Source organism: Vipera ursinii (genome assembly GCF_947247035.1).
Source record: "Vipera ursinii genome assembly, chromosome: 5".
Classification (NCBI taxonomy): domain Eukaryota; kingdom Metazoa; phylum Chordata; class Lepidosauria; order Squamata; family Viperidae; genus Vipera; species Vipera ursinii.
In genome coordinates this window covers 44,891,760-44,918,295 of record NC_139518.1, presented here as the reverse complement: position 1 = coordinate 44,918,295, position 26,536 = coordinate 44,891,760, and the positions used below count along the sequence as shown (strand labels likewise).

Below are 26,536 nucleotides of genomic sequence, written 5' to 3'. Positions count from 1 at the left end.
GAGGGATCTTAAGAGTTGTAGTAAGAATATGTGAAGGCTACTAATTACCCATTTTTGCCCCAAGCAATTTAAATACATCCAAAAAGGATGTATATTAATTAAGTGCCACTTATTGAACCAGATGTCCTGCAGAGACATTTCTTTGGAAAGATGAGGAAGAAAAATGTACAATACATTCACCAAAATCTTATTAGAAAGGGTCAGATAGTACAAACTTCGCAAAGTCTTGCAAAACATAAAGTCTACAAATCAGCTGAAAAGAATGGCCCCTTCCTTAGTCACCCTATTATTTCTGAACTTTCTTCTAAACTTCCCTAAAATTAGTCACAGTCGAGATGGCTTAGAAGTTCAGATAAGAACAGGAATGGCACACGCTTGGAGTGTCTAGTTTTTATAAGCTCATAAGCAGATCTAGCAAATACCTTACATGAGGGATGGGATAGATAATGCTTAAAAGTTTTGATTACAGTTTTATTCATATGCAGAATTCACATTCATCAAATAACTTCCTCTATAGGGAAATGGAAAACTTCTAGGCTCTATTCCAGCAAGTTTTTGCTTTAAACAAAATTGGAAGCAGCTTCTGTTTGGAGTATAGTCAGATTCAATTAAGAAAATAAAAAGCTTGACTGCTTCCAAGCTTAATTAAGAAAAACACAAGCAGATGGATAAACGTGCAGATTTTACTCTTATGGGGGAAGGCAAAGTGCTGCCGACCAAAACTTATGATAATTCAAAATTACAAAATATACACCCTTGGATTCTAACTTAATTTTTGCTTGCTTGCTTCCTTGAAAACAATTGAAGATATAAAGAATATAATCTACGTAGCATTTCCATGAACTGAACATTTTATTATGGTAACTTCTCAGAACAGCAAGGCAGTCTATATATTTCAATCACCCCTTAATGTTTCATCGACTTTTCCAATTTCTTTGTTCCATAAATGAGAATAATTACTTAGTCAAAAGTCTAAAGAGGCAAGTGCAACTTTTTGAAGATGTGGATGATATGCAGAATTCCATTTCTGTTCTTGTTTGGATGATGGCATCAACACCAGCAGTGATACTCATCAGCAATCCATTACTCATTCTACATTATTCCCAAAATTTGTAATTCCTGAGTGTCAAAATACTGTAGTTTTATCATTTTTAAATTAGTTCTGCCTCTCAAAAAATCTTTTCAATGTTTGTGATCTCAGTAGAAAAACATTTACTCTGTCTATATAGATCTGAGTATCAAGGAATTAGAGGAACAGAAAAAAATAATTTCCAATCATTATTAGATCCTTTTTACTTTACTTTCTCTGAAAACAGGCAACCTCTTTGCTATTCCACCTTTCAGTGGCCTCCTCCCTGTGAAGTCAGTGCCAACTAACTCAATCTGAAAATAACAAGCGCACAGCTGTCATGCAAGCTGTTATTCAGTTTTATATTAAGCTTTTTAACCAAAGGGATGTACTCCAACAAAGAATATCCTCCCAAAGAACGTAAGGTTTCCATAGCAAGCAGGGAGTGAATTAGAAGCAGTTCAAATAATTCCAAGCACCCTCAAACAACAGCTGAAATCCTTCCTTGCGAGTGGAGGTATCTTTTAACCTCTTTATTGTTCCCCCAAACTAGAGGGCTATTGTAAGTCTGCCCCTTTTATACAGTATTATAGTTTTGATCCAGAACCATAGTTCCTTTGTAGTTCAATACAGAGGAAAAATATATAGGCTCAACACAGATGCCTCTACCTTCCTGTGTGGCTAACGGCTATCTGTGGATATACATGTATCAGATAGTAACCAGAGATTTTGGCAAAAAAATTATGGGTGAAAGTATTAAATTCCTCTCCTTGATACCACAGCAGTGAAGCCTAGCCACTAGGAGGAGGTAACCAGAAAACTACTTCGTGCATCTTCTGTAATAGTATCCAAAACAATGCCCAGCATACTTTGAAAGCAACATCCTATATCCAAGGTGTGTTTTTCTCGGGAGAAATAAGGATTTACATCCAATGTAGCATTTGTCTTGGGTTGGGAGAATTTCTAGGCTCTGATTCTTGTATCTTGCAATAGTGCAGCCAAGATAAACTGTGGTCCACTACTGACGTATTTTGTATTCTAGGTCTCGTGTCTCCAAGAAGGCAGCTTAGATCAGCGAAATAGCTGGAAGAGTTTAAATCTGCCACTGAACAGTTTTGGATTCATCCTCAATGTCTTTAGATGAAAATGGAGAATCGATAATGGAATTTTACATTTCCTTTTCCCCCCCAATATAATAGAACAGAATTATTGCCACTGATCACTGTTTTCATGTTTGGAAAGCAGGTTTTTTTTATTCTTGCATAGAACAAATCAGAAAAACAAATCAGTGCAAAACCTAAATCACACATTTGGTTGTAGAACTTATCTTTTCCACATGACAGTACTTAAGTCTCAGATCTGGGGCTATGATCAAAGTTTTCCAATTAGTCTGGTCTACTCTGATAGTAGCAATAGAAGTACCAATAGAACTTTTATTCAGAAGCTAAGATCATTATTCACTGCTCTAACTTCTCCTTGGAAATAATAATTCCTTTCTTTTGTTTTTATTACTATGAACCCTTTGTTCTTACCTACAACCAAATAAATCTAGACTTCTTGGAGAATTTGTAGTCGTTACCAAATAAACAAATTGCTTCAAATAGAGAAAGACAAAGACAGAAAAGCAGGTTTCACAGAACCAGTGCCTATATTATAGTGAAGAAACAGAATTTATTATACTGCGAATTGCTCAGGTGTTCGTTGGGAAGCAATAATCAGTCTCTTATCCAAAGTTCTAGATTTGCTCACACTGCTCATAGCTGTGGAAGGAACCAGAGTTACAACTGGCAAGAAAACCCCTATTGCAAGGATCCATAAATAACAAAAAGAAGGATGTGTACATTTTTTTTACTACTTTTTTTTGCTGAAAATAATATGTATAGCCAATATGCAGGAATAATGAGCGAATTCCATTTTTCAGAAATTAATTCAGACTGTGGAATAGCAGCAACAAGATCCACAGCCCAATGTCTTAAAGGGACTGCTTCCCAGGTAAATTCTGAGTGGCCTTTTCTCCTTCAGGTATGGGCCTGCTTTTTGAAGAGTCTCTTGCCTGCTTGGGCACCACGCTGAGCTCCCTTCATCAGATTCGTGTACTGTCCTTGAAGTTTGGCTTTCTTCCTACCAGAGAGAACAGATGAAAATCAGTACAGAGGCTAATCTGTTTTGCCTACATTTGAGCAGATTGATTGATTGATTGATTGATTGATTGATTTTTGGGACTTATATGCCACCCTATCTCCCGAAGGACTCAGGGCGGCTAACAATAAAAATACAATAATACAAAAGTTAAAAAAAGAATTAAACTAGCAGCCCCAATAATAAGTTAAAAACATTTTAAAAATCCGTCAGTCCAGGTCAGCCTGATGGAAAAGGAATGTTTTAAGGCCGCGGCGAAATATATGTTTAAGGGAGTAAAAAAAGGAATGTGTATATTTGAAGATAAAATATATACGTTATAGTAAACCATATTCACTATAATACATATAGAGTTTTGGACTTTTCTGTATCTGGAGCTGATCACTGGTTGCTAGGTTTCTAGCAACGTTTTACACTCTTCTTCTCTATTCTTACCTCCTGTTTAGTTTTGCTCTGTTCAGTGGGATGTATGCATAAGGATCAAGCCCACCCTTTTTCTTGATGTCACCTTTACCTTTCTGTAAGAAACAACAGAATCTATGCTCAGTGATAGGCAACCTAGCAAAAGTACATGGTAGTAGCCCTGAGTCCCCAAATCCATTCCTCCACTAGCTTTCCAAAAGACTTGATATTTAAGATGTCAGTTATTTGCTCTGAACATAAAATTTTTAAAAAGCTAATCCTGTTTTTACCAATGTAATGCTGTTACATTAATTATCAATATAATCCTGTTTTTACCAATACACACACACACACACACACACACACACAATAACAGAAATGGAAAATGAATTGATTCTAGATGCAGAATATGATCTTGTCTCTGTTTAATCTACTCCTCTCAACTTCCCTAGAAAGAGTGCAAGAGGTATGGACTGTCACTTCTTAGGCCATGGGTCTATTTTCTTTCCCACCCTCCACTTAGCAAAGGTTGCTAAAAAGTTATGAGAGCTTTGAGGAACTGTTGAAGAAGAAACTTTGGAAGCTGCTTCAACAACATAGAGGAGCTGGTGGGAAAGAGTGTGAAGGAAAAGTCACAAATGAGGATCTTAGAACTCAACTCCTAAGGTGGAATTCCCTACTCCTGTTTTAAATTATGCCTAAAGAATACAGTATGTCCCCAAAGAAAGATACAGACTTTTCCGTTTCTGTTACAAACCATCTGAGGATATCATAAATCCATGCTTCAATTGACAACATTATAACGCATGATTCTACAATAGGAAAACAAGTAACTTTTTATACCTACATCAGATTTGGGCCTTAATCAATCACCTTATGATCTTACCTTTGCTTTGTATTCTGCCCCAGGTGCTGCATTCTTGCTAACAGGCCGATGAATTCCTTTGCCCCCCGCTATAAAGAATAAACAAACAAATTCTACCTATAAGTTTTCATGCAGAGAAGTTTGTGACCTTTTTAAACTAACATTTTATTAAAAGGCATGTTTTCATGAAACACAGCTTACTTAACATGGGTCTCCAAAGACAACTTGTACATCATGTATAATAATCTATGTTATCAACATGATTGGCTGAATGCATCAAGATTAGAATGGAAGCAGAGGAGGCTCCACTGAGGTTCTTTCAATGGATTATCATATAGATGAACGACACACAACTGATTTTAATCAATGTCTTATTTCTAACTATTTCATTTCTCCCCCTCCCGAGTCACAATAGACCAGAATCCATGCAGCGGTGGCTCATTCCATAACAGCCCCCAAAGGGCATCCCAACCTTTGTACTGTGGCTGTGTATTAGCAGCAAGCCCTTCATCATCTGCCTCTTCCCGAAATCGATGTTTCCGAGTCTTCTTCTGCAAGAGAGATATCATACATCAAAGCAACACTTGGTAAGGTCAACCATCTTCTTTTCTGTGCCTCCTTCTTTCCTGCATTATTTAATGGAAACAGGGAATCTATCTGATAAGTCAAATGTAATTCTCTCCAAACATCTGAGATCCAGCCATCACAACCCTAAGGCAAAGTAGAGACACACAACTTGTGAAACCACATTTGCATTCAGTCCTGACATCTACCAAAGATGTTGCCAAACTTACCAGGAATGTAACATAAGGGGAAAATATGTGACTGCAAAGATCATTTCAATGTAATTTAATTTTAATGAAATCAAATTTAGTTCTTTGAGTTGGTTCAGATGGTCCCCAACTTGCCACTCAACCTCAACTCTTAAAACAAATTACAGTGTATTGGTATAAAGACTTCTTCATATTTAAAGAGAATGCCAACAATTTTTTCCCCTCTCCTTCTTCACTTACATTCTTGATTCCAACTTCCTGCATTAACTCTGCTGACTCCTCATTCAGTCCTGTGGTAGACAGCATAACAGAGATCAGAGACAGCATAAAATGTGTAGTTTTTTAAGGCCAAATCCTTTTCATAAAATGTATAGATAGGAGAAAGAGCAGAAGAAGGGCTGGAAGCAATCTTGGATGTCTTCTTAGTCCAATCTCCTGGTCAAGGCAGGAGCCTTATATCATCCTAGTCAAATGATTATCTGATCTATTTTTGAAAACTTCCAGTGATGGAGCACCCACAACCCCAGGATCATCCACTGATTAATTGCTCTGTCAGAAAAAAAATCTTTATTGCTAGGGTGGATCTCCCTTTTAACAATCTTCCACAAATTATTTCTTGTCCTGCCTTCTGGTATCCTAGAAAATAACTGAATCCCCTCTTCTTTGTGACAGACCCTCAAGTACTGGAAGACATCTAACTTGTGTCCCCTAATCTTTCTCTTTGATAGGCTAGATATCCTGTACCTAGTTCCCTAATTGGAGTTTATACAATTTAGCCCCCAGACTCTTTATCATCTTTATTGCTTTTCTCTGCACACTTTCCACGGGTTTTTTTAAATGCCTGCATTAAAAATAATCTCAATTCTGTACTGAGAAGCTATTGGGTTCTATATTCCATAAGCTCCACAATATCACATTAAAGAAATCCTAGATATATAAATCTAAAATGCTTCCTTGTATAACCCATTCTCTTTAAATAGTTTTTGTTATTTCTGTAATCAATTGAGAAAGGAAACTGGAGTTATGGAATGGCCATTGGATAGTTATTTGATGTGCATTTAATCAACTGCTGAATGTTTGTACCTGTAGGTTCTTCTTCCTCTTCACATATGATTAAGCGACCATCAGCTGATAATTTGAAATCATGTTTAACTTTTCCAGTCTGGGCAGTGCCTGGCCTGGTAGCTACATGACAGAACAGCACAAAAGACGTATGAAAAAATACATCTGGCCCTCCACCCTAGGCATACTGATCTATCATCTTCCCCATCAAATTAAAGTAGTAAATACTATGAACTTAAAAACGGGCCATCTTCAAAATTCCTCTTACCTAAAACCCTGTGTGCCACATTTGGATCCAAGAAGTTGAGAGGTTCATCACTTTCTCCCTCCTTAAGCCAAGCTTGGTTTTGTTTCCTTTGCGCTTTCCTAGTCATTCCTCCTTTTTGTTTGCCGGTCTCATCTTCTAGATCAGAATCTGAGTCTGCCAAGATATCCTCAATGCTACAAGCAAGGGCATAGAAACCACACAAGCTTATCTATGGAGAGTCCATAGATCATTTCAGGTTCCAAAGCATCAGGAACCAGTCTTAAAAATATTCTTACTCTCTATATTAGTAGGACATCAAGATTCTGAGCATGCACCTCATTCGTACCTGTCTCCCTTAGATGGTACTAATATTTTTTCTTCTTCTGCAGACGTGGCTGCAGCTCTTTTCATAGCCTGTCGCTTGCGGTTCCTTGATTCTGCCTTACGAATATTAAGCAGTACTTTGTGATATGATTCAGGAAGCAAAGCCTGCAAGGGCTCGAACCTAGGGAGTGAGAGAGAGAGAGAGAGAGAGAGAGAGAGAGAGAGAGAGAGAGAGAGAGAGAGAGAGAGAATGGTGACTACAATTAGGGAAAAAAAATACAGCCTTTATCAGGGTAAGCTTTTATCAGGGAATTCACAAGAGCAAAAACAAAAACACAAAAACAAAAAACCTTGTGGGGAAGCATCCTCTGAACATTTCCTGTCTCTCTGCATAAAGTGGTAAGAATGGAAAGGACCAAACACAGTTATTTTCTTGTCTGAGATTAGGTTACAAAGTACTTTCTCTGGGAGGAGGAGGAATGCTAGACAAAAATGAGCAGATCCCCATGTAACACCTGCAAACCTCAGTGCCTCATTTTCCACTGCAAACGTCTATTTGTGTATGTGTGTTTATTTATACACATACTTCTGTATCTAAAATGGGCCATCTCAAGTCCAGCCAATCAAGACAGCAAGGCTCTGGGCGAGCTATATTTCTGGAATGTAACGAGATGGATTTTTATCGCTCTGATCACCAAAATATTAGCCCTTTCCCTCTTTAACTTCAGCCACTAACCCAAATTTCCGGATCAATTTGGAAAGGAGATTTCGCAGCTTCATACGAAAGTGGCGCCTCATGTCATCTGTCAATCGTCCAATGGCTTCTAACTGTAGAAAAAGACAAAAGTTTTAAAGTTTGGCCACTCTTTACACCTCACTTTCCCATAAGCCATTCCTGTCAATCTGCTCTGACATGTACTGACACCGTGGACTGGCACCTTGCTACTTCCCAATTGCAATAGGAAGGAAAGAATACCACGAAAGAACTGGACAAAAGATGAATTAATGGACTTCAACTGACAGCAAGAAACTGAGAATGACTTATGGCAGGACAGGTTCTAAGAATACAAATACATTTCCATGTTCCTCTTTTTTTAGTAATGCAAACTAGATATCTTTATTCCCAAGGTGCTAATCCCTCAATGTACTTTCTCATTCTCACCATAGTCTCCAAGTGCCGACCCAGCAATGTTGTGTCCAAGAGTAGGACTGTCACTTTAAGGAATCCTAGGGCTGATTTGACAACATCCCGAGTCCGTGAGCCTACTATGAGGCAAACATGTTTCACCAGCTGCTCGAGAGCATCTGACCCAATGTGTTCTGCAATAAAATGGATTATATTAGAAGTATCAACTTCAATTCATCAGATTCTCTTCAAGTCTTAGGAAAACAACAGCATCCTTCGAGTTACTACCACGCACAAGTAATTCTGCAGCTAAGTAGCAACCTACTATGACTCATAGTGCCAACAGCAGGTACTGCGCTGGGAAACTTCAGGTTTACAGTTCGGGGTACTTGCGAGACCACCTGCTGCCAATGTCAACCTCCCATCGCCCAGTTCGCTCCCACAGAGTCGGCCTCCTCAGGGTTCTGTCGGCCAGGCAATGCCGGCTGGCGACCCCCAGGGGGAGAGCCTTCTCTGTGGGCGCGCCGACCCTCTGGAATGAACTGCCCCCGGAGCTGCGGACGGCCCCTGACCTTCGGTCCTTCCGCCGTGACCTGAAGACCTGGTTGTTCCAACAAGCGGGCCTGGACTGACTACGGTTTTTAATTAGGCTTTTTACTGGGTTAAATTGTCCCGTATTTCTTATATTCATTGTTTAATTCTTTTTTAATTTTTGTATTTTATGTCTCTTAATTTTTATCGTTGTGAGCCACCCTGAGTCCTTAGGGAGAAGGGTGGCATATAAATTTAATAAATCCTAATCCTAAATCCTAAGACAGTCAATGTACCAGAAACACCATCTTAGTTCTGTCTGAACAAATGTTCAATCCAGCTCAGTTCAAAAGCAGCCTCAAACATCAAATTAGTCTTTTTATCTTAAACCAGTTGTCGGTCTCTATTTTCTCACCTTTGAACTCATACAGTAGTCGGGTAAGAGCAAGCACAGTGCAGCTGATCATAGTGACAGAGCCAGTTAAGCCTGCATAGATCAGGAGGAGATAACGCTGTATTCCCTCTGAAAGGACACATGCAAGAGTTTGTATTGTAATTATATATCAAGAATGCAACTTATAACAAGACTGATGGAAAGCCTCACAAGACTAATAATTGAACAGAAATTTGTGTAGGGAAAAAAAAACTATGGAGACAATGTTAAAACCCAGGTCTCAAAGTTAGTATCTTGGGATATCAGCATTCACCCACCTCTAAATGATAACAGTCATAGGTTCAATCATGGAGCAATTACTTATATTTTATATTTTTAAAACAAGACAATTCCTAATGTCTCTACGTAGGATGAACTCAAAGGAGCCACTAAGGTGGACGGTTCATGATCTGACCTAATGAAAGGCAGCATTGTAAGATGAGAACGCAGAAGACAGGCAAAATAGGGGAAATGTTGGGAAACAGTGCATATGTGAGGCTGAGATGATGAGTGGAGAATTTTAGTCATGAATATATAGTCTCAGACACGGAATCTGATGGCTTTAAGGATGTGAGGAAAATCTAGGAAATGAGCAGATAATGCCAATGGAGACCGGGGTTGCAGAAAAGGGATGAAATACTTTTTAGGTTGGAATTCAGGTCTCTAACGAGATTGGTTTGTCCCATAACTCTTTTTTTCTAACAACTTGGAAATTCTTAAGATTGATTCAGGAGGGGGGGAAAAGGACAGGCCATTGCTGGACCTTTCCATTTGGCACATCCCTATTTTGGCTTTCAACTTTCTATATATGCAAGTATAGGGAAAGCTATGATAGCTAAACAACATTATGCAAAATAACCGGATACACCTGGATTAATTAATTTGCAAAAATTAATCAACATCTTAGAATTCCGCAATCCTGTGTTTTAAATAGGAACATTAAACATATTCAAACATTATACTAAACCGGACTTGTTTTAAGCAGGGCTTGTTGAAGGAGTCATAATTAGAGTGATTCACAAAAACTAAAATTAAAGAAAAACACTGCATTATGATTTAAGGAGGAACAGTTTATTATACAGGTAGACCACAACTGAGCCCAAAATTTCCACTCTTAAGCAAGACAGCTACCTTATTTTATTAACTTTCTTGCTACAGTTGTTAAGTGAATCACTACAGTTGTTAAGTTAGTAACCTGGTTATTAAGTGAAGCCCCACTGATTTTGCTTGTCAGGAGGTCACAAAAGGGACCTTCAAAATAATCCTGAGACATTCAACTGTCATAAGTATATGCTAGTTGGCAAGCATCCAAATTTTGATCACGTGACTATGGAGATTGTGCAATTGTCCTAAGTGTGAAAAACAGTCAAAAGTCACTTTTTTCAGCGCTGTTGCAATTTCGAACGGTCATTAAACAAATGGTTGTTAAGTTGAGGACCTCCTGTACAGACTAGCAATAGGAAGAAGTTCAGTAGTAAAACTGAGAAACATGAAGTACTCAAGATGAAAAGGGATGCAATGTGGTCTAAATGAGAAAGGAGAGAGAGCAGAGCAAGCTTGGCAAAGAATGATAAAAAGAAACGCCCTTTGCATGCAAACTCCCACATTAGCAAACTGGGACTCACCACTTGGAGTGAGACCAAAGCGTATAAAAGCGTGACCAATTTCTACCAACAGATTGTAAGCATTTTTGCGGGCCCCCACAGAGACTTCTTTGGTGCAAAGGATAACCTGGAGAGAGCAAAGTTATGGTCAATAGTATGATCACTTACCTACTGCATCCAACCTAATTTTAGTACCTGCATCAGTTATCATCCATTTAAGGAGAGAGGGGAGAAAAACTAAAGAGACTAGAATTCCAACTATAATTCTAAAGCTTACACTTACAACAATAGTAAAAAACTTAAGCTAATTTAGAAATTTCTTACCACGGTAATTGTTTTTCAAGAAAGACTCAACTAGGTGGCTATAAAGTTTTTCAGTACTATAAGCAAGTTTCTTAACGTTGAGGAATTTACAATCCCATACTCCTATCTTATACTTACTAATATTGACTAATTAATGAGAAAATATTTTTAATTATTGCCAAAATGTTATTTAAACTTACAAGATGGATCCATTAACTCCTCAGCAATATTGCAAAACAATCAGACTGAACACTGAATGAAGGGAGCTACTCTTCCAACTGTAAAGGATAAAGTTAGAATCTTTAATTTGCATAACCTCTGCAAATGGTAGCAGTAAGACACTCCAGGATACTCTGGTGATAACTCCATTACAAGAGTGCTGAGGAGAAATACGACCCTTCTTAAAGAAAAACCTAAAGTTTGCAATAGAGAGAGAGCAATGTAGAAGAAAAGGTGATATGGTCTCTTTTCCCTCTTTTACTAAGTTTGCTAAGAGCCTTACAAGTTTTCATAGTCAACTTGATTCATCCAAGTTTATATTCCGCCTTCTGATTTTTTTACTGCTGTTTTATGTTTTATGTCTAAGTACATTACCTATGTTGTACAGCTATAATATTATTATCCTTCCCATCTTCTTTACTACCTTATTGGTATCATTATGATGATTATTATTATTCAGTTACTTTGCATGTACACCGAGAGCTTTTGCAGCGGAGACAAATTTCTTGTGTGTCTAATTATAATTGGTCAATAAAGAATTCTATTCTATTCTATTTGGTTTAAATAGTTTTATAATACTTTCAGAGATCTTTTATTGTGAAATTGTTGCGTTTCAAATTTGAGGTTGTTTTAAACTTACTTATGTATTATGGCCAAAGATCAGGGATGGTTTTATAATAAAAAGCAGATTTGACATTTTATAAATGAATAAAATAACATTTCATTCCATGCACTTAATTTTTCACCATCTCCTGACAACATAATTCTATACTCAAATTTCCAGTTTCTTCAGGGCTGTGCTCTCACCTCTGGCACCAGGGCTGTGACAAAATCTTCATGTTCCACTGTCAGTTGTTTGATAACATGGAAGAGGCACTTCAGACGGGGCTAACAACAACAACAACAAAAAGTGATATGGAAATATACTCAGCATTCCCAGACATCATTCTTTCATATTCATCATGGTTTGCATCTTATCTACTTTGAATGGTAAAAACATTTTTCCTTACTCTCTTGGCAGGTGAAGTTGCCCTGGTTAGGGAGTCCAACAGAGCACTCTTTAGTTCCTCCAAATGACTTTGAACAAAATTATGACACGCAGGTTGGTCAGAGGCACACACTTCCTCTAGCACCCGATAAACCTTTTTCTGTATTCTATGATCTTTGTTCTAGGATAATCAGATCAAATAGATTATTCAAAATATATAATTTGCATACATCAAAGCACAGGGACTCAATCCTCATAAGCTTGAAAAGGAAGACACCATATCCACCACCCATTGTATTTTGGGCGCTACTTCTAAAGACCACCTGGAAAGCGCAGTTGGTTCACAGTGAGTGATCTGCTTATTGGCTAGTGCTTATTACTTTGAGAATATTACACCTATTTTGTAAGGTTACAGAGTAGCCACTAGATTTCTGGGTACAAACTGCTACTTTTGGCTTACAAAGGCTTACAAAATTTAGTGCCAGGACTCCAGCCAGACTCAACTGAGACAAGCCCTGAGAGAAACTGCAAGTGGTGCCTCATCTTCATGAGGTAAGAGGGCTAAGACCCCAAAATGTAACTGTTCAATCATCTTACCTCTACCATGGAATAGCCTCCTTGTAGAAGGGACAGTGGCCTCTTTGGCAATGGCCTTCTGAAAACTGATCTGTTTTTGTGTCAGAAGCACTTACAGAGCTAACCGTAAGGGGTTTCTGGGTTGAAAGGATTTACTGGTGACAACATTGTTGCCCAGGGGACGCCCAATTGCCAAAAATAATGCAATCTTTATCTTGGAGGATCTCTGAATTTGGGGCATCTTAAGGCTTTTAGTTTATTTACCTTGTATTTTATTGTTTGGTGTGAGTGAGGTGTTCTCAAGCTATTACTTTGGATATAAATTGTTCAGTATATATTATCTATTCTTATAAAGTCTCTGGAGTCTTGAAGGATTTAGCAGCATACAAAACAAATAAAATCAAGAAATAGCTACTCCAACAATCAAATAAGTGGCCATTGCTACGCTGTCTTGGCCTGGCCTAAGCTATGTGGAAAAAGCTTATAAATGAGCAATTTCAAGTGGCTGAGAGGATGCTTAAATTAAAAGAAAACCCCACACATTATATGGATCTTTCCAACAAAAGCAACAGAATTCAAATTTCTTTCTTATCAGTACAAAAATTAAAAATGTATGGCTCCCTCAGTTAATGAAACATTTTTTTCACTAGCCCCATGAAAAAAGGATTACGCGTAGTCATGCCCCTTAGTTTTTTAACTGAAAAGGACAGCAGTGGGTCTTATTTAAGTATTTCATTAGATCAACAAAATGCTAGATAGGATTGTGCCCACTAACATGGATAAATTCACACCACTCTGTTTCTACCTGCCAAACAAAGTTTTAATTGCAAAAACAATGAATGAAATGTGTTATCTAGAGCTCTTCCTTCAATGTGATAGCCCCAGTTGATCAAAAGCAGCAGGGTTGCAGTGTGAAGTGTCACAACACAGAACCCAACAGCTGAACAGTAACTCACTTGCAGGGAGGAGTAGATGCTGCCATACAGAGCATGCAGAGATGACTCATCAGCATAGGGAGCCATAGCGACCACAAGATCTAAAATGGAAAGCCTGCAGCAAGGAGGACACAGTTAGAGGAACACAATCCTAATAATCTTCATGAATTTGAACTCTTTCAGAATAGAAGACTAACTCTTCTTATAATGGCATAAAGCCACCAGAATCAGCAATGGAAAGACTTATGTGGCTCACCTTGAAGTTTATTTTACTCCTTGTTTCCTTCCCACCTTATCTAAGGGAATGGGACAAAATCACCCTAATTTTGACAGAAGGTAACAGGACCAAAAATAAAAGATCTCTGGAAATGTCTCACAGATTTGATACAAAGGTAACTGAGATGTATGTCCTGTCTTCTGCAGCAAATAGAAGATAAACACTGAGCATATCCACTTGAAGCGTAAAAGAAAACACCACAAGATAAAGCCTATCGCTCCGGTAACTTTACATCAAGACAAGATGGATGGGCACACAAATCTAATTAATAAATAAATAAACTTTACCTAGTGAATTCTGAACTATCAGAACTGATCAGTTTCTCACAAGCTTTCTCCAGGAAGGAATTCACCAGCTGCAGTGAAAGACAGAAGGAAAAACTCCATATAGGAGCGTGCTTTTCCAGGACCAGCAGCACACACCACCATAAATCCCAAAATCAGTTTAGCTTCAGGCATCTTCCTCTTTTTGTACTCTAGCAAATGGGGAATTTTTTTTCCCCAAAGGTTGCTGCTCACCCCTGCTTCAGTAACTGTCAAGTAGGCTCGGATGGTATCCAGCAAAGAGCGCCGGTGCACTGAGCTCTCACGATCACCACCCTCTTGGCTGTATACATTGAACATGATGGGCAGAAAGTTCTTTGCAAAGCGCCCAACCTCAGCACGCTCAGGCTCTGGAAGCAGAGAATGGAATGAAGAAAGAGTTACTGTTGAGCGCAAGGAATTTCAGACAGTTTAACCAGGACTCTTGCCAGGCCTTTCCACCACAGAAGCTTCATCCTCAGACAAATCTAGGGAAGATTACATCATAATCCTTTATTTCCTAAGTCTAGGAACAAACGGAAATGTGGCGAAGAAGTTGCCAATATGGCAATTGACAGGTCACATTTACCTGTTTGGCAGCCCTTATTAATTAGCCTGCGCAAAGCTTGGCACACTATCTGCCGCAGTTCAGAAGAGTCATTAATGGCCGTGCCTAGAGTGCGGGCCAGTCCTTTGAATGAGAGTACCACATCTGTAGCATGGCTGCAGAAACTAGGCAGCAAGGTCCAGATCTGAAAGACAAAAAAGACAAAGTGAACACCTTTTACCTTCACTGATATTTCCTAGGTCAAAATCATAATATGCTTTATACCAATGTGCTTTATACTGAAAAAAAAGAAACCAACCAACCAAAAAGCAAAATTCCTCACTTGCCACTGGAGTGTATTGTAGATCTTAGCTTCTAAATCCTGACCTGCCTGGGCAAGCTCCGTGGCTGCAAAAAGAGAAGAGATCTATTTGTAATTGTGTTTTAATAGGCACAGGGATAGGAATAAGGAACAGATGATTCTCCAGATACTACTGAACTCTATCTCCCAGTTTCTTCATTGTTCATGACTAGAATAGCTGGCATTGCTATTCAGCAACGCACCAGAGCATAAACCTCCATCCTTGCATCTGAAAAAATAACTGACACCACTGTGTCTGCAAAATATCTGAAGTATGCATACCAATGCAATATCACAGAGGACAAGGAAATTATCATGAGATGTTTGACACATATTTGTTTACATTTGGTTGGTAATCAGTAATTTGCTTATTGAATACCTTCCAAAACTTTTCACAATGTATAGAGAAAGAGAAAAAAAATGCAATTAACCTACAATTTAAAATCTTGATTTTTATAAAATTATATATGCCAAGTAGTCCAAATTATAATCTCCTAGGGAAAAAAATCACCTTAAGAGGCTAGGTTTCATTTTTGGAAACCTCAGTTGTAAAGGTGATGGATTCTCCAGGTTTATTTTGACACATGATTTTTGATGTCCAAAACTTAGGTTTACTTGCAAGTATTATAGCTTATCCTACTTGGATATCTAATTACCTCTGTTTTTTAAAGAAGCAGCAAGTGGCAGGAAATGACTGGAGAAAAAAGCAAGTGGTGCACTTTGGATGTGGTCTCGGAGCACAGGAAGGAGCCAACTGCGAGGAAAATCCAGTGTCTCCCTGTAGATAATATAATGGTATAATTAAGAAGAGTCAGGAAATGTCACCAGTGAGTACGCCTGATTTATGTGCTAATATGCTTTTCTCAATGATATCTAAAATAATATGAAAGGGATTTTTTTTCCTGTGCTGAATTCATTAATTTTGATTTTTGATGAAGTAATTGGCAGGCTCTGGTTTATGTCTATACTAAACAGCAGATGCTCCCTTATCGCCTTGTGCAACTGCAAAGAAAACCCTCTATGAATAAGGATAAATGAATAAGGGTAAATGGGGGCATTGCTTTGAAGAAGCAAGTGGCTTTCAGAAACTTTGCAAAATCAATGAGATTACAAGTCACATTGCTCCTTCCTCTATAATTTAAAAGTTAGGGGCATGCTGGTTTAAAAAATGTTCCTTGCCTCAAACACATTTTTGGACTTTGCTTCATATGTATTGTATACTTTAATTAGTTCAGAAGACAGAACAATATAGCAACATCACTCACACTGGGCTTGGGAATACGAAGATGGAAACTGTACTCACTCTGTGCCATCAATATCTAGGGGAACAGCCTCCAGCACCATTTCAGGGCCCATAGTGGCCACTGCGGCCCCCAGAGTCTGATCAAGCAACACAGCATGGGGAAAGTGCGAAGAGCTACGCAGATCAGCTAGGGACTGTAGACACTGCAGCAAGAGAGAAATAGGAAAGGATCACATAGAAAAAGAGCATCACAGTTTTTCAGTTCCTCTAAGCACAGCTGGAAACCTAAGGGTTTTGGAGTCTCTCTGCTGAATTTCAGCAGTACAACTCCCAAAGATAAATCTTTTTTTTTTCTTTTGGAAAAAAGGAGCACAATAAAATAGTGTAAATTTAGAACATGTTTAACAAAATTAAGAACAAAAGTTTAAAAAAGAGAAATCCAAAGCCTGTTTATCCATGCATTGTCTCATTTGTTGGACTCTTCTCCCCTGGAAAATATGAATTGTGCCTGGCTCTGTAGGCCAGAGGTAGGCAACCTTGGCTCTTTTGTGACTTGTGGACTTCAACTCCCAGAATTCCCGAGCCAGCATAAAAGAGCCAAGGTTGCCTACCCCTGCTGTAGGCACTCAATTCTTTCAACTGGGTGCCTGCAGAAATTCCAACTCCTTCATTTCCACACTAGGGGAAAATCATTCTAAAAAATCTCTCCCTGCACTGGTTCAAATCATTAAACTTCCAATACTAATTGTATAAACTCACATTTTGTCTCCTTATCTAGGTTCTTAAATCCAGATAACAGCAACCAATAATCTGAAGGCTTTATTCTCTACAGATTTTTTTTCTTAATCTAGATACTTAGGAATGCCCTGCTTATCTCATGTGCCATAAATGTTAATGACCTACACCTACAGCATTCCTTTACCTTCTGCATTATAGGATGACACTGCTGCCCACATGCTTCAAAGAAAACCCTCAGCACTTGCAACACCGAGGCCCAAGCTGCATGGTACTGGTATGTCAGACCTTCTTCCACTGCTCTGAAAAGAACACCCGTTGGCAAATCAAAAAGAGTCTCAACATTCTGTTTGTAATAAATATAATAACAACATAACAACAAACAGGTTGTTAAACTGCTGCAACCAAGCAAGCTATTTCATATACCTGAACATCTTGCAAATGTGAGCAGCAGATCCAGACGGAGTTGTGGATGAAACAAGTCCTAGTTCTGTCACATGAGGGGCCACACATTCATTGAGCAAAACCTGAATCATACAAATTCACATTTGCATCGGCCCACGTTCTCTACAGATCAAGAGCACATAAGCCAGCAATGACAGTGCAGGAAGTTCTTCATCACAAAACTGCACATAGAAATGCCCCACAATTCTTACATTAACGAAAGTTACTAAAATACAGTTCCTGCCAGCTTTGCACTCTACATCTAGAAGTAAGGGCAATGTCATACCACTAGGGTCTGGGCAGCAGCATCCACCACCTGGCTGTGAGGAGACAGGAAACAATTCATAGCTACGCTGAAGAGACGAGGAAGATGAGCCCAGCACAGATCCCACTGCAGCCTAAAATCAAAAGAAAAGTTATTTCTGACTCTCTGAACAGCATTTCTCAGTCCCCACAAAAATCTGCCCCATTATTATCTCACTCTTACTTTGCTAGGTTAACATGCGCCCGTTCCATGACAGCCAGCCAGGCCAACAGAGGCTGCAAGTCATTCTCATTGGGTACATAGTCATAAAGAGCCTGGTGGTGCAGAACAATAGAAAATGTTACTTGAACAGCCAAGGCTGGCTGGGCAACTTTCACCCAATTTCTGCACTACTTACCATGATAATCTGGGCATTAAGTTCAGCTGGCAGACCCACTGGAGATGACTGGGCAGCAAAGAGACTATGAAAAGCTTTCATAGCACATGCTGTCACTAGCTGGGCAGTGACAGGGAAAAGAAAAACGAATAACAATTAAACTTAATAGAAAAATCATTTCTCTTGCTTTTCCTCTTTTCCCATCCCTGTAACTAGGAAATCAAGTATGATGCAACCCCTCCATTTCCGACAAGAGAGGCATTTGGGTTTGCAACTAGGCTAAGCAAGGTACCGTACTTAAGAGAGTAGATAGAGATCATCCATCTTTGTTGTTCATTCCTACTGAAGCTCTCTGATCCTCCAAACTAGCTTACACAGTTGTGACTATATTGCATCCAAAGACAAAGGCAGCACAAAATCAACCTTCAAAGAGGAGGACCACTTACTACATGGCTGAGGGTCATAACTCGAAGCAAGGCTTCACAGCAAGATTTGACGGCTGGAGCAGGAAAACAAGGCAATAAATCACGCAGCAGAGTCAGCATATGCAAAGTTGTTGTGGCCTCCTTAGCACCTGAGGAGCCAAACAAAAATTAGTCCTACTATTCTCTCAACACACAACACATTTATTATTGCTCCTTACAAAGTTTGCATTCCATTCCACAAGTTAATTTTACAAACATCTTGGGATTGTGCAAAGTTGTGGAATAAATATATAATATTAAACTCCTATAATAAACAATCAACATGAGTTTTTAGGAAGAAGCATTGTATTTACCGTACTTGAAATGTGGAAATTAAAGTGGTCCTTCCTCAAAAAAGGATGATTAGACATAAATTAAAATGGAAAAATATTTCTAAGAAGCTGGCCTTTCAGCAAATTTGCTTTAGAGGATAAAAAGAATTGACTAGTTTCAGATAATTTATCCAGCAGTTCTGCATGAGTTGCAGAGTCGTCCTAATGCAGAATACCTGCAATTCTCCTACCTCTTGCCCTTTCAACCAGTTTCATAGCCACAGCTCTCCTGCTAAAGGGTTGCTGTTTTTGTTTTTGAAACCAGAACAGATGGTTTCAGGGGAAATTCAGGGGAACAAGGTAGGGATGACAATTAGGGCCAAAGAAAGATAAATGGAACAGCTTCTGATCACATGAATTAGATACCTCCAGATTTCTCAATTTGTTGAATGCAGAACTTAGCAGTAGAAATTGCAGCTGGGTGATGCAAAGGAGCTTCATCTCCAAACAGGAACTCACTACCCCTGAGGACAGAGCAAACACCATGCTGAGCAGCCTTGCGGACCTGAAGGAGACAAGCAAGATGAGACAGGCTGCAGGCTGGGCTAGAAATTTGCCCAACTTCAAATCATATTATACTAGAAACTTAACAAACAGATTTTAAAAAATTGTGAACCATGAACCATATAAAATATATGAACTCACCTTGGGCTTGACATGGACAGTGAAGCTGAGAAGACCATGGAAAACTTGCATTGTCACAGGGTAATTCCATGTTATCAGATTTTGTCTTCGCAGCAATGTAGCTAGACAGGAAAGGACCTGATAAAGAGGTAAAATAAGGAGAGAAATGAAGACATTGTCCTATAAACACTAGATATCAAGAAGCGTCTTTCCTGACATGTCTGTAAAACACCTGAGCCAGGAGTTCAGTTTAAATTTAATGTACCTGACAAATTTAATGTACCTGACAACACGCATCAGGTACATTTTCAGCCCAATAGCAGGCTTAATTCAATCCAGCATTCCTTCACATACTTGCTTATGGTACAGTTCAAAATGCTGAGCAAAAGGGCCTCTAACAGAGTTGTTCTCTCTTAAAATATATAGAACGTTGCAGGAAGCATTCTTTTATTAACAAGAGCATCCCACACCTAATAATTAGATTATGCACAGATGGCCTCTTTGATGTACTTACCCATCGTAGAGCCAAAGTAGACTCTCCACAAGCTTGTGAGCCCAGAATTCCCATAAAAGCCTTGGAGGTATCGGAGAACTTTTTGATCAACACAGGGCTGGGTACACTGGGGAGGATTCAGAATATGAGAAGAATCAAAGCATTCCACTGCATTTTGCATTCAGTGATTCCATTCTTGTGCAACTAAAGTCACTCGTGGCATTCTGCATTTTAATCATCCCTCATCCACCCACGGCAAGAACACATTTAAGGAGGAAGCAAACTGGACACAGTTATAGTGATAAAGGAGCATAGTAGAAGAAATGACTAAACGTTTCAAAATGTTTTACATAAAAGAGAATATATATAATAATAATAATTAATAATAATAATTTTATTTGTATACCGCCCTTCTCCCGAAGGACTCAGGGCGGTGAACAGGGCAATACATGTTAAAAGTTAAAATATGTAAGTCTAAGATATTTCCTTTAAGTAAGTTAAGAAAGAAGGCTATCATTGACTTCTGGCAAGATCTAGAGTCTAATTTGTAGTAGGATCAAGCACATAGGAAAATTATGTCTTCTTTTCATCCCAGCTGAGTCTTTGTCCAAAATACCCCTTTGTTGCATAGAATTTTATAGTGTCCTCCTTGATTCCTTTTAATTTCTTCTCTGAATTATCCTAATGTGCATCCCCAAACTGCATCAAAAATGGTTGCCATGTTCCTAGAACTCACCGCTTCAACACTAAACTTAACAGATAAGCAACAGCAGCCAGGGATTCAGGTGATTCCACAGCTTCCAGAGTAGTCATCTAAGGAGACATAACATAGTTCAGGAAAGCAGAGAAAAGGTGGATGTGTGGGACTTTATCCTGAAAGAAACTGATCTCTACATTAGCCTACCTAGACACTTTTTTTGATACTTGCTGGTTCTCCCTTCCTCATTCAGCAATCAAAAACATGGAGATGTTTGCTCTCCAGCTTCAGATCATTGATCAGATCATTGACATTTATAGTACGCAATGAAAATTCCTGAGACCAAAATGTGGAGAGGGAAGGGTACTTTTTTTTAAAAAAATAAGCTGACTACAGAATATACAAGGGAGCGAAATGAAAACTTGTAGCATAAAAGGAGAATCCGTGGCTTTTCAGATATTTTTAGATTCTCATCATTCTTCTTTTACTAAACATACTGCTCCGTATATTTTAGTGTTTTGGAATTGCCGGACTTACATTTGGATACATTTCCTTTGATACTTACCAATACACCAAAATACTCTGTCTCACTTTCTGTACCACCCTGTGTTCGGATTACCTCTGTGACTGCAGCCAATACTGCACATATCTATAAGAAATCCAACTTAAAGAGTCAAAAACTCTATGCACTCAATTAAAACACCTTGTGATATATTATACTTCTCAATTTATACACAAATCTTATTGATCCTATTCATCAAGCTCTTACAACTTCTGTGAAGAAAGAAGCATTTATTACCCAGAGAGTAGTATCAAAGATGAGACACCAAAGAAAATTCAATCCTTGGGAATCCTCTATCTCATTCCTTTCTTCCATGAGAATAAAAGAATAGTGGGAAATATTTGGCTATTACATAATACACATTTCTTTCTGTAATTTATACTCCATCCATATCAATATAGATTTTGGATAGCTCATATTAAAATATATCTAAAAAAATAGGTTCAAAAATAAGTTAACCCAGCCTATGAAACTTTATCCAAACATGGTTTAAAGTCACACAAATCTCCAACCCCAAATGCTTGATGGTCAACAAGTTTTCATCCATTTCCAGAATAATAAAACTATTAGGGCTCCAGGGATAAACTGTTTCAGAGAAGGATGCGCTATCAAGCACACCCGATTCCACCCATCACATCTTTTACTTGGCTGACTGAATTGAAGAGGCAGAATATAACCTATTCATTTAACAAATGATAGAGGCCAATGAAAGAAATATTAATCATATATAGTACCTTTGGCAGTTATTATAATCAATGAACAGCAAAGAACAAACCAATCCATCCATTATCAGTTTAAGCCTTGATGGTTCAGCAGCTCCAGTCTATTAGTACTATTGCACTTCACTATCCCCAGTATTCTCTTAAAAACTTTTGGTTTTAATCTCTAATCTAATTTTCCTTGGGTTTTTCCTCATTATCTTTGCACCTGCTCCTGTCACCAACCATCTTTTCCCTTGCCCTTTTCATCACTTCATGCCCATCCCACCACACACATCTTTCTGTGACATCGTAAGAGTTATGTGTGCCTTTCCCCCCATCAATAGTATCTATCTCACAGAAGTCAGACATCAAGAATGTTGTACACTCTTCCAAGAATATTCTTGAACCAATTTATGAGATTTCAGTGCGCCACTACAAACTTCTCACATCATTGCATTCATTACTTATCCATAAACAGTTACAAGATCAATTAGGATTATCCCTCCAGATATTCCAGTTTTTTAGATGCATTTTATATTTGTTGTGAAACACAGACTGCTGAACTTCAAAACCAACATATACAGTTGCAAGAAAAAGTATGTGAACCCTTTGGGATTACGTGGAGTTTTGCATGAATTGGCCATAAAATGCGCTCTAAACGTCATGTAAGTCACAACAATAGAAAAACACAGTCTGCTTAAAATAATACTACACAAACATTAGCTGTTGTCATGTTTTAATTGAACATAAGATGGAAACATTCACAGTGCAGGGTGGAAAAAGTATGTGAACCCCTAGCCTAATGACTTCTCCAAGAGCTAATTGGAGCCAGGAGTGAGCCAACCTTGACTCCAATCAGTGTAATGATATTGAATGTGTTGCTGACAGCTGTCCTGCCCTTTAAAAACACACACCTGTTTTGGGTTTACTGGTCTCAAGAAGCACTGTCTGATGTGAACCATGCCTCGCAGAAAAGAGCTCTCAGAAGACCTACGATCAAGAATTGTTGACTTGCATGAAGCTGGAAAGGGTTACAAAAGTATCTCCAAAAGCCTTGATGTTCATGTGTCCACGGTAAGACAGACTGTCTACAAATGGAGAAAGTTTAGCACTGTTGCTACTCTCCCTAGGCGTGGTCGTCCTGTAAAAATGACTGCAAGAGCACAGCGTATAATGCTTAATGAAGTAAAGAAGAATCCTAGAGTGTCAGCTAAAGACCTACAGAAATCTCTGGCACATGCTAACATTTTTGTTGACACATCTACAATAAGGAAAACATTAAACAAGAATGGAGTACATGGGAGGACACCACGGAGGAAGCCACTGCTGTCCAAAAAAAATATTGCAGCACGTTTGAAGTTTGCAAAAGAGCACCTGGATGTTCCACAGCACTACTGGCAAAATATACTGTGGACAGATGAAACCAAAATTGAGTTGTTTGGGAAAAACACACAACACTATGTGTGGAGAAAAAAAGGCACAGCACACCAACATCAAAACCTCATCCCCACTGTAAAACATGGCGGAGGGAGCATCATGGTTTGGGGTTGCTTTGTTGCCTCAGGGCCTGGACGGATTGTTGTCATCGATGGGAAAATGAATTCCAGAGTTTATCAGGACATTTTGCAGGAAAACGTACGACCATCTGTCCGCCAACTGAAGCTCCGCAGAGGATGGGTGATGCAACAGGACAATGACCCAAAGCATACAAGTAATTCAACAAAACAATGGCTTCAACAGAACAGAATACGCCTTCTGGAGTGGCCCAGTCAGAGTCCTGACCTCAACCCGATTGAAATGCTGTGGCATGACCTTAAGAGAGCGATTCACATCAGACATCCCAAGAATATTGCTACACTGAAACAGTTTTGTGAAGAGGAGTGGTCCAAAATTACTCCAGATCGTTGTGCAGGTCTGATCGGCAACTACAGGAAACGTTTGGTTGAGGTTATTGCTGCCAAAGGAGGGTCAACCAGTTATTAGGTCCAAAGGTTCACATACTTTTTCCACCCTGCACTGTGAATGTTTCCATCTTATGTTCAATTAAAACATGACAACAGCTAATGTTTGTGTAGTATTATTTTAAGCAGACTGTGTTTTTCTATTGTTGTGACTTACATGACGTTTAGAGCGCATTTTATGGCCAATTCGTGCAAAACTCCACGTAATCCCAAAGGGTTCACATACTTTTTCTTGCAACTGTATGTATGTATTGCTGCCTGATAAGCTCTGCAACATGGAGCTAACTACCGAGCTGACCAGAAGAGTATCTTTTCAGCAGACAGGAGAATAGGTTTGTATCTGAGAGAAGTGGCTGGACAGCTGAAGTCACTGGGACAATCTAGAAATATAGTGATCTTCCCTATAACTTCAATTACCTAATCAAATATTTGAATTTTCAAACTCACACATTTCTCTATTTTGTTGAAAATACTTACATAGATTGTCTACTCTGCACAAAATTAGTCTGTTAAGGTATGGAGAATCTAAGCTCTTATCAAGCATTAAGAGGACCTCTTGCTCTTTGTAGTAATCTACTCCCCTTTTATATGTTCTATGCTCTTTGCAGAATCACAGAATAAACAGAAATGGAAGGGACCTTGGAGGTCTTCTAATCCAACCCCTTGCTCAGGTAGGAAACCCTATACTATTTCAGACAAATGGTTGTCCAATGTTTTGTAGAAAAAAATTAAAATCTTATTAATCACAACATTTGTTGGTTTTTATAAGAGTTGGCAGCCGCATACCTCCTTATGGGCAGCAGAATTGGATTCCCAAAGACGCTGCACTCTGCTGAAGGTGAGATTAGTACAGTCAGTCAGGCCACTCAGGAAAGTTGCAGATGATTTGTGAGTCTTAGCAGATTCACTGTTATCTTCCACCACAAAAGACTTTGCATTCTCTCTAGACACAGGTCCTGATGACTGCAGTTCATTATGTAGTTTCAAGGCATCTACAGTCAGGTTACTGTTTTCTGTAAGAAGGGCAAACATTGAGCTAATTCTAGAAGCATCACTATCAAATAATCTACCCAAAGAAATTTGTAATAACAAGGCAAGCTATCTAAAGGGACCCAAAATAGAAATTTACACACCAGATTTTCAAAACCATATCCTAATTCAACATTAAGTAGCATATTTGTAAGCATTTGAACAGGAATACAGCAATTAACAAGAACCAGCACTTTGGGCCAGTCATTCCCTCAGCCCAATTCACCTCACAGAGTTGTTGCAGGGAAAATAGGAGGAAAGGGTACTGGGATGTTCACCGCCTTGAGTTATTTATAAAAATAATAAAGGCAAATAAAATAAATACCACAAAATAATTTTCCACCTTTATTAACAGAGGTGAATAGATTGGGGAAATGATATTGAGAAGAGAGTGATCTATCGAAGATTTTGGTAGATCACACTCTTGATCTCAGCAAATTTTTGATAAAACCTTTCATGATACTCTCATTAAGAAAATGGTTAAAATGTGAGGTAGATGAAAAAATTAAATGGATTCAAAACTGGCAAAATAACCACATTTTATTAATGACATGGATGAATGTTTTGAGGATGCATTTTTCATCAGATTTGTCATAAAGATAAGTTTCAAAAAGATCTAGCTTGGACAATGGACTGAAACAGGGCAAATTTTTACTGGGAGAAATGTAAAGTCACACTTAAGGGGGAAAAATAAAAGGTAAAGGGATAGGATGGGGGCTTACGTATCTATGACAGAATTTGGATATTCACAAGCACAGCAGACCCAAGCTGAACACGTCAGTGTAGCTGATAAACAAACATGTTCTTTTTAGGGACCTATTTATAAGAGTGGAGAGTCCAGATCAAAGGCTGTAACCGTTTCATCTTTTTTCCTTGGTCAGGCCGGAATTGGAATACTGGATCCAGTTCTGAGCCCTACAGTCTAAAAATGACATTGACAAACTGAAAAACTGAAAAGAAGCTTCTTAGCAGCGATAGCTCTCAACTCGAGTAGTGAAACAGATTTCCTCAAAAAGTGGTATGTTCCCTACTGGATGACAAGGAAGGAGATCATGGGAGATCTTCAAGCTGCCATTTGTCCGGAACCCATTAGTAGATCCTTGAGTCAACTGGTGTACATGATCTCCTAGGCACTTGCTAACTCTATGATTCTATGGTGGAAGTTATTATAGCTTCAAGATGTGGGTGTTTCATCCGCAAGCAGACATGGCTAATCTATTTTTGCTCAAAATTCATAGAGCATTCGTACGTGGAATAGTTATTTCTCAAAGAACTGCTGTTGCCGCCGAGAAGAATCGCCCACCGCAACTGAATTAAAGCCATCGCTTCCCTGGCTCCTGCGGCTGCTGCTCTTTTCTTTACCTACCTGACCGGGGGGCGAGTAGACGACCACGGGCGGCCAAGCGGTAACGTCGTCCCTCCGGATTGCTATCGCTGCTGTGCCCTTTGCGCCAACGCTTAAGTTTACCGGCTGTACCAGAGCGCAACTTGCCCGAACGACCCATATCGCTCGGCTCTCGCCGCGGC

General features: G+C 38.9%; 1 protein-coding gene across 3 annotated transcripts; it reads right to left on the bottom strand.

The window, feature by feature from the left end:
• Positions 1–2,275: 2,275 nt before the first annotated feature.
• Positions 2,276–26,536, bottom strand: RRP12 (ribosomal RNA processing 12 homolog). 3 transcript variants are annotated; one of them, XM_083364593.1, is made up of 34 exons: positions 26,376–26,536; positions 24,767–24,993; positions 21,322–21,405; positions 20,796–20,872; positions 20,081–20,186; positions 19,588–19,704; positions 19,309–19,447; positions 18,593–18,720; positions 18,168–18,266; positions 17,993–18,084; positions 17,792–17,903; positions 17,488–17,588; positions 17,249–17,363; positions 16,387–16,529; positions 15,740–15,861; positions 15,066–15,130; positions 14,765–14,927; positions 14,392–14,546; positions 14,161–14,228; positions 13,618–13,711; positions 12,108–12,266; positions 11,905–11,985; positions 10,597–10,702; positions 8,954–9,061; positions 8,044–8,201; positions 7,618–7,709; positions 6,904–7,062; positions 6,579–6,751; positions 6,332–6,433; positions 5,489–5,538; positions 4,948–5,026; positions 4,497–4,564; positions 3,644–3,726; positions 2,276–3,190 (listed from the first exon to the last, which is right to left on the bottom strand). In XM_083364593.1, the coding sequence occupies exons 1-34, from the start codon at positions 26,512–26,514 to the stop codon at positions 3,088–3,090; spliced, it is 3,867 nt and encodes a 1,288-aa protein (XP_083220719.1). In that variant the 5' UTR covers positions 26,515–26,536; the 3' UTR covers positions 2,276–3,087. The 3 variants fall into 3 exon arrangements, 2 of the variants coding, with proteins under 2 accessions (XP_083220719.1, XP_083220720.1); XR_014492742.1 differs by lacking the exon at positions 2,276–3,190 and having other exon boundaries at positions 3,643–3,726; positions 4,948–5,101; XM_083364594.1 differs by lacking the exons at positions 2,276–3,190; positions 3,644–3,726; positions 4,497–4,564; ... (1 more) ...; positions 5,489–5,538; positions 6,332–6,433 and having other exon boundaries at positions 6,635–6,751; positions 6,893–7,062.